Raw genomic sequence first — 8247 nt, 5'->3', positions numbered from 1 at the left:
CCTGCACCCGCCCCCTTCCCCGACGGCTCGGGGCCTCAGCTTCCCCGCGCCCTGGAAAGGGGTGTCCTTGGGGCTTCATGCCCCAAGGACACCCCGACAGCGGCGGGGAAAGGGTGAAAGGGGCCACTCTGTATCACTGGCGTGGTTGTTTAAAGGCCGCACCAGCGATACATGTGGCAGAAGGAGCTCCAAAATGGGGCTCCTTCTGGCGCTGCTGAAAGGGCGCCACAAGTGCCCTGCAGGGGTGCCAGGATGTGACGCCCACGCTGTGCCGTTTGGACACGGTGCGTCCGTCACGTCAAAATGGCAGCGCCCATGTAGACAGGGCGCCGCCATTTTGACGTACAGAGTATGTCCTAGGGTTGCGGGATGTCTGTCAAGGATGCCCGAGGCAACCCTAGTACATATCCAGGCCAGCGCTTTGCGCTGGTCTGGATACCGCCTATGATTAACAAGTCCACATTTTCCTGTGCCAGTATTAGAAGAAATAAAAATCATTTCACATTTTGATGATTACTTTAAGATGAAGAGCTGATATTATTTTTGCAGGCATTCATGGTCAAAAACAGAGTTCAAATTTCCAAATCATTTTGCTGGAAGATTAAAAGCAATTGCAGAAATATGTCAGTAGGTGATGCTCTCTTTCTGTGAGCAAACGAATAAGCAGTAAAGAAAATATAGAAACATCTGTATTCAAAGACTAGACCATGGCCTGTGCTCAAAGATGTTTCGCTGGTGCTATGTCAGAATGATGACTTCACAATTCTGCTCCTCAACCTTCAGTAGCCCCCTGAAAAGCTGCTCTGAAGAGTTGGGTGACACACCAGCCAGATGGTGTCATGTATATGGGCATTGTGTGATTTAACCTGGATGAATTCTGAAGTTAAACTGTTTATATCCACTTGTCTAAGACAGAACCTCAGAAAGACACTTACAAACAATAAAAAATATTGGCGATATGTACCTATAAATACATTAAACTGCCACTATCAAAACTGAGAAAATAAATATATCCATATTGGCTACTTACTCAGATGAGGCCAGTTTCAATAAATACAATTTGAAACCTTTCTTAAAGGCCGTCATTGAATGTGTAAAGCAGAAAGCAACAAAAACGAGTTCTACAACTGGGAAGCCAACACTAAGAAAGCACTGTCCCTTGTGCTCACCAACTAAGCTGACCAAGCCAGTGAGCACAAGCAGTTTCACATTGTTATACAAAGCAATTTGGGGACATTTTTAGAGACATTTGGACAAGAATTTTTCAAAAATTATTTTTAAAAAAATTAACAGAAAGTAATCAAAATGTAACAAACACTGATAAGAGTACTGTAACAAGTTATCTTTTTCATCACCACAAATTTAACAGAACTGGTTAAATATTAAACACTTTGAAAAATAGCAGAACACATTACTTTGTAAAAGTAACTTTCCAAGCTCCAGGAAGGCATATATGTCTAAATGCAGTTCTTTAGATAAACTGGTTTCAACCATGTACTGCTTTAAAGCAGTGATAGGGGCCTTTAGCGCATGGATCACTTCTCCTCTGGCCACAGGAGCTCCCTTCCAGATGTCCCCAACACAGCAAAAGCTGCTTCTAATAATAAGAGAGCAAACACCATTGATTCTCATAAGAGAGTGGTGGGCCTAAAAGGACAGAAAAGTCCTGAAACAGGACTAGTCAGCAAATCATGTTCAAATGGCAAGACATTATTTGCCACTGGACGATAAATGCTTTAAGAGGAGCTGAGAAGCTGAAGAGGTAGTTATGGGGGTACTTTTCCTTTTCCTGTGCTAGTTGAACATTTGGGCCAGTTCAGCAGGAATCTTGCCATATTCTTATGATAGTTTTGAACTACTTTTTTTTTTTTAACATGGAAGAGATATTAGACCAAGAAAAGGTTGCTAGTATCAGAAAAAAGGTGGCAGGGTTTTGTTTTCAAACATGAAGCAGGTATCAGACCAAGAAAGGGTTGCTAGTGTTAGAAAAAAGATGGTAGGGGCAGAATGACATATATAAAGGCAAAATAGAATATGTAATTAAAATATTTATTAAATTACAGGATCTTCTCAGAAATGTAAGAAAACACAGTCACATAGATGGCAGATTCTTCTAAATGCCTTGAACCTTGCACTACCAGTGTGCCTGATGAAAAGCAGTGAGCCTTTCATTATGTGTATAAAGTCTTCTGATCAGCAGCAGAGTAATAAGCACAGTCTTCTCTTTATGGAGAGCATTGGCTCTCTTCTTTTCAGTTTAGATTTTTAATCTGTTTCACCAGTAAATCTAGATCTTCATCTTCATCCTCTGTGTCACTTAGGTTTATTTCACAGCCTCCCTCCAATTCTCCCCTTCTGTTATTTCTCCTTAGATCACTTTTGGAAGGGTGATTCTCAGTCCTCAGGCTCAGTCTGGAAGGCTCATTCTCGGTTTGAATCCTAAGACAAAACATACACAGAATATTTTCCCTGAAAGTTCAAATTGGGTTGTGCTGCATGAGGAGAAAAAACATATTATACAGGTATGCTCCCCATTTGGCACAGATTTAGCACCACAATGACAAAAATGAAACCTCAGGAGAACAGTGCCAACCAGTCAGAATGTGGTTGGCTCAGAAACAGCTGATTTATGCCTGATGCTGACCAAGGAAAAACTGCTGGTACACAAGGAATAAGAACAATTATTCTCAATAGCAACCCAAGTTATCTCTTCTGCTGAATGCATTAGCTAAGAACTATCACTCCATAAATCCAAGACAAGTCACAAGTTACCACAATCATATTTATCCAACCATATTTAGACCTCAAAGCCAGTCAAAGTTTTTGGTCACTAGCAGCTGACTGACATAAAAACCACCCACACAATGTGGTTCTAGACACTATTTTTCTTAAGAGCAGCAAAAGTACTGTTGCAATTAATGCTTTCCCAAGCATAATTTAAAATGCTATTTTAATTTTCATACGACATACTATACTTTGTGTTAGTCCATGCCATTAACAATATTTTCTAGTTTTACTTGTTCTGGGGAAAGAGAAAATCACTGTCAAAATGAAGGGAGAATGTATAATTTTAAAAGAGCATAAGAACAAGGCAACAACAACAACAAAAATGATGGAATTAAAATAGGCATGGATAAGTGTGGCACTGGGGCTGCAGGCAGCTTCCAGGATATGACCCCCAACTCTGACTCCCGCAGCCCACCCTTTGCTGTGAAAAAGAGAAAGTGATTTGTTTCTCTTGGAAGTTTTCAGAAGAATTAGTTCATCTTTTAAACTCCTCTGTACTATTTAATATTTTTAAAAACCACCTGTTTTAACATCAGATGTGCCTTCTGTTATTTTTTTTCAGAGGTACAGAAGAAGAGATGAGAAAAGATTCTACAGAGGATATGGGTTACAACCATACATTTACAATTAGCCATCAAACCCAGGGAAAGTTTGTTAATTCCTTAAGAAATGCAGGAATAAAATGATACCAAAATAGTACTGGAATACTTACGGAATCACAATTTCTTCTCTTTTTCCACACTTGGCACACAAATCAAGTTCACAAGCACATGGTTTGCAGATAACGTGGTAAGAATCCTTTACAGTCTTCTGCAGACATTTTACACTATTAAAAAAAAAAAAGGGGGGGGGATGAATTAAAATCGTAAACATGACTCTTTGCACATTTTCTCCCACATCCAGGTATCATCAATTACCAGAGGCTTTAAAAAGAGGACTATTGCTTAACTAAATTCAAAACATAGAGCTGCACAAAATTTAGAACTTGGAGAGATTATGGAAAAAGTTCTAAAATCTTTCTAAGCATTGACAAAATTAGTGTCTTTGCTCTAAAAAGCAAGATGTCCTCAAAGTGGCCCAGGCCATTAAAAAAAGAAAAGAAATAAGCATTTAGAAACAGACATTTGAACAAAACCAGTTTAATAGTGACAACAATACTGCAAGGCACAGGTATTAGCAGGGCCTCTGCATACAAGAAGAAGAACATGGGGTTCTTGCAGTGAAACTGAAGAAAAAAGAGACATATTTCAACTTGCTGCGAATATAGCCTTCTATTAGATGCTGAAAAAATAGTCTTTTACCAGCTGGTGCATTTTAGCCTGTGGATAATCGTAAGGCCTTCTTCTGGGGGCTACGTAAAAGCAAAACTGTACAAATTACTGAGCCAGGAACTCCAAAGCCATTTACTGGCAAAATGGAGTTCCTTATTCAGACATTTCAGCAATTTTGTTTTGTTTTTAGTTAAGAGATCTTTTCAGCACCTTGAGATGTGCTTTCTCTTTCTCTTGAGGGCCTCTCTATACTTTCCTCATCTTGGAGGGTATGAACTTTTGTGTCTAAACCTTAGAAAACCTTCCCATCTGTAGTTCCTGAGGATGTACTTTGTTATGAATGGAGTGTTAGTGTCAACTCATGTTGCCATTGACTGCATCCTGGCTCTTGCCACTCATTTACATTTGAAGAAAATTTATTCATTACCTTTATAGCCGACCTTTCCTCCACTGAGCTCAAGGTAGTATGCATGACTGCTTCCTTCCTACTTTATTTTATCAACATCCTTAAGAGGTAGGCCAAGAGAGAGCAAGGTAATACTGTGAATTTCATGGCTAAGTGGGGACTTAAACCTGGACCTCACAAATCCTGATGTAACCAGTACACCACACATGTGTGTTGTCGCAAATGTCATTCTAACATATCCAAGAGCCCAAGATTTTTTTTTTCAAACACAGAGGAACAGAATGATGCAAAGCAATAGATGCAGGGCCACACTGAAAGGGATGAAGGCTAGCAGTGAACTCCAAGAATCAGCATATAAGCACACCTTTTCCAGGTCAAGGAACTGAATGCAATTCAGTGTCAAGAAAGCCAAAAATGTTTTGTACAAAATACAGGTTATTCTTATAGGATCTTTTTTTACTACCACTACATGTACTTGTAGGGAGAAAGGGGAAAAGCAAAATGTGAATAGAAATAATCAACACTGTAGTAAACAAGGAAGATTTTACCATCTAGATTTTGAAACCAGCTTGGTTTAGAGGGGAAATGTTGAATAAAGAAGAGGTTCTTAACTATGGTTCTTCAACTGGCCATCTGTGAACTCACGCAAAAGACTTATCTGTGCCTGGACAGATCATTTCTAGAGCTCTTACATAAGCTTTTTGATGCTATCCTTGCCCACCTTCAGGCAGAATATAGCATCCGTCCTACCAAAGCCTTCAGTTTTATGGAGACAGAATCCAAAAAGCAAAGGATTGGCAGGATATAGAGAGGGGAGGATGGGTGGGGCTGTGTAATTTCACAGATGACCACTCAAACAACCACAATTACAAATAAGCAACCTGTTCTTCTTCTTCTTCTTTGTGATCTCTGTGACTCACACAAATGGTAGACTAGCAAACTACCAACCACAGGGGGCGGGAGTATCATGCCCTGTAGAATTCAGCACATCCTTCCGAGAGGTATCACACAATACAGGAGTACAACACGGCTGTCACAAAAAGCAGTATCAGCCCTTGATCTTGCATCTATCCTGCAATAGGTGATGAAATCAAAGGCTGTGACCGGGTAGTTATTCTGCATATGTCCTCTAGAAGACCTCTTTCTAGAAATACTAAATAAGAACCCACAGCCCCATGTGGTGAACTCAAGATGGAGGAGCTTTCTAAGCCATTTCCGAAGCCATTGTACCCACTCAGAGAATTACTAGAAAAAAACAGGCATTCCTTTTTTCTTGGAAGAATAACAGAGTTTCTGCAAAGTTCTGAAGCCTACAGTCCTATCAACGTAAAAGGCTTCTTACACCTAGACAGTGTAGTCTCCATTCAAAGTCCAAAGTAGGGCTCTGCATCAATGCATGCAACACAATGTCCTGATTGATATGAAAAGCTGTGACAACTTTAGGCAGAAAAATAATGTCTCGACTGAAAACAACTTTGTCCTGATACGGTCTAGCTTGACTGCACAAAGTTTATTTGCTCTCCTGGCTGAAGTCATTGCCACTAGGAAAGCTGTGTTCCATATGTGCAACTGAATATCACAGAATGCCATGGGATCAAAGGATTTCCTGGACAGCTGAGACACTACAGAGTTGGCCCCAAAACTGAGGGATGATGGTAGTGGTAAAGGTTTTTGTAGCTCCTTAGAAACTTATTCACCAATGGATCCTGGAAACAGGAGGATCTGCGAATGAACTGGAAGTTGACTGAAATCATTCACACAGAGAGAAGAAACTTCAGTACGTGATGAATTTGGGCCTAGGTCCATGAGGCACCAGAAAAGTCAATTTTCCATTTGCACTCATAGAAACATTGTGTAGACCATCTAATAACTGGCCTGACTTTTTCCAGGAGGAATGCTAATGGTGTATTCTTCATACCATCAGGTGGAAAGTTTCCAAGTCTGGGTGCCTCACCATCATATTGTGAGTAGATCTGGATGGTATGGAAGCCTGATGTAGCCTGAGGAAGCTATCAGGACAAATGGAGGAGTGGAGCAAACTAGGGGTGCTTGGGCCACTGCAGTTATTAGAAATCAACTGGCCCTGTCTCGCTGAAGTATTCCTATGACTCTGGTGATGAGAGGAAACGGTGAAAAGGCGTGGGCATCAGGACCATCCCGCCAATATAGAAAGGCATCACCTCACAATTTCCCCAGCCAAGTCATCAAACAATAGGTTTTGCACTGGCAGTTTTCTGGGGATGCAAACAGATCAACATCTGGAGTACCCTATTGTGAAGTTGGAGCAGAAGGCAGCCAATCCCAGCACATAGAAGTCTGTGATGGGAGGATAAGGCTTCTGTTAGTGAAAGAGGGATTTGCTGAGAGTAGCCAGGGGGTTAAAAGCTGACCGTTTGAAAAGTCAATTGGAAGAGTCAGTGGGGAGTGAATGTGTACTGGTCGTCTGAACTGATTGCAGGGCAAAGGTCTGACATAACACAGGGTGAATATTGTTATAGGTTTTGGAACTAAGACTACAACTTGTTGAAGTATTTACTTTTCTCCAGGATATAATAAATACATTAATTCTCTTGTTGGTTTGTTAACTCTGACCCAGACTGTCTTCTTTGACCCTAAATCAAGGGTGGGTCATATGTAACATAAGAATGCGAAACTAACACACAGATTAGTACACAGTGACATCCCCTGGAGACTCAGTCATCCCAAATCCAAAGAGGGATTCTGAAGGGTGATATTGGGCTACAGTGAGAACAGCAGGCATCCAAAGCTACGAACTATGGGGCCAGTTTTGGGAAGGCCAATGTGTCACATCTTCTAATAGAAGACTCCACACAGTACTGCTGGATGGAACTTCCATTAGGGGCATGATTCCGATGTTTTGCTCAAGATATCTGCCAGCACTTTCTACTCTCCCAGAAGATGGATTGCATTTGGTAATGCACCAGCAGTCCCAGAGACGTAGAGACCATCAAAACAGGGTATTGGATCTTGTTCTGCCCTGTTTAATATACATGACTGGAGTGTTATCTGTCACTCTCTGTAGCACTTGTCCACAAAGAACAATCTCGAAGGCGTGCCTTTTCCATTGCTAGCATTTCCAGTGTACTGATGTGGAGAGTTTTCTCCTTGAGAGTCCATCTTTCTCTGACATAGGCGGGATACAGACCGCCGCTTTGCAACGGTCTCCCGCCGGCGCCATTTGCTCCGCGCGGGAGCTGCAGCAGCCAAACCGCGCGGCTCCCGCGCAGAGCAAAAAAGAAGCTCCATTTCGGCGCTTCTTTTTGCGGCACCTTTATGACATCGCGAGGTGCCGCTGGCGCCTTTGCGACGTCATAGGCGCCGCGACACGTCTGGACGCTATGCGTCCAGTACGTAAACATGGCGGCCCCCATGTGGAAGGGGCGCCGCCATCTTGTACGTATTCTATACGTACTAGGGTTAGGGGGGTGCGGAAGCACCGCCCCTTCCTAACCCTAGTACGTATAGAATACATACTATATGGCGGTTTGTATCCCGCCTGAGATACCATCAAGTGAGCTCCCAACCCTTCCATGGAGGTGTCCATGGTGACCATTTTTTTGTAGCTGTGGAAGAAGTGAGAGCATTCCACTCTGTACATGTGGTTTCATCCACCATTTCAGGGAGCACAGAACCGTGAGCCACACAGACTGGGAGAGTCCATGAAGGGACTGAAGCATAACAGAAACCACATTTGCAATGGCCTCATCCTCAACTTGGCATGTAATTGAAGACAGACTAAAGTGTGCAGATCAAAGGGCAGAA

General features: G+C 42.0%; 1 protein-coding gene across 1 annotated transcript in view; it reads right to left on the bottom strand.

Annotated features, from left to right (window-relative positions):
* Positions 1-2035: 2035 nt before the first annotated feature.
* Positions 2036-8247, bottom strand: part of LOC149323651 (uncharacterized protein C9orf85 homolog) — a 30051-nt gene continuing 23839 nt past the window's right edge. Inside the window, exons 3-4 of the mRNA XM_089490619.1 lie at positions 3500-3613; positions 2036-2439 (exon numbers count right to left, since the gene is read on the bottom strand). Coding sequence (XP_089346745.1) covers positions 2253-2439; positions 3500-3613 — 301 coding nt within the window. The 3' untranslated portion in view covers positions 2036-2252. The remainder of the gene's footprint in view (positions 2440-3499; positions 3614-8247) is intronic.

This window comes from Sceloporus occidentalis, unplaced genomic scaffold (genome assembly GCF_023333645.1).
Source record: "Sceloporus occidentalis isolate IW3139 unplaced genomic scaffold, rSceOcc1.0.p SCAF_1, whole genome shotgun sequence".
Taxonomy (NCBI): Eukaryota; Metazoa; Chordata; class Lepidosauria; order Squamata; family Phrynosomatidae; genus Sceloporus; species Sceloporus occidentalis.
Note: the sequence above shows the minus strand (reverse complement) of the source record. Positions and strands in the feature narration are given on the sequence as shown.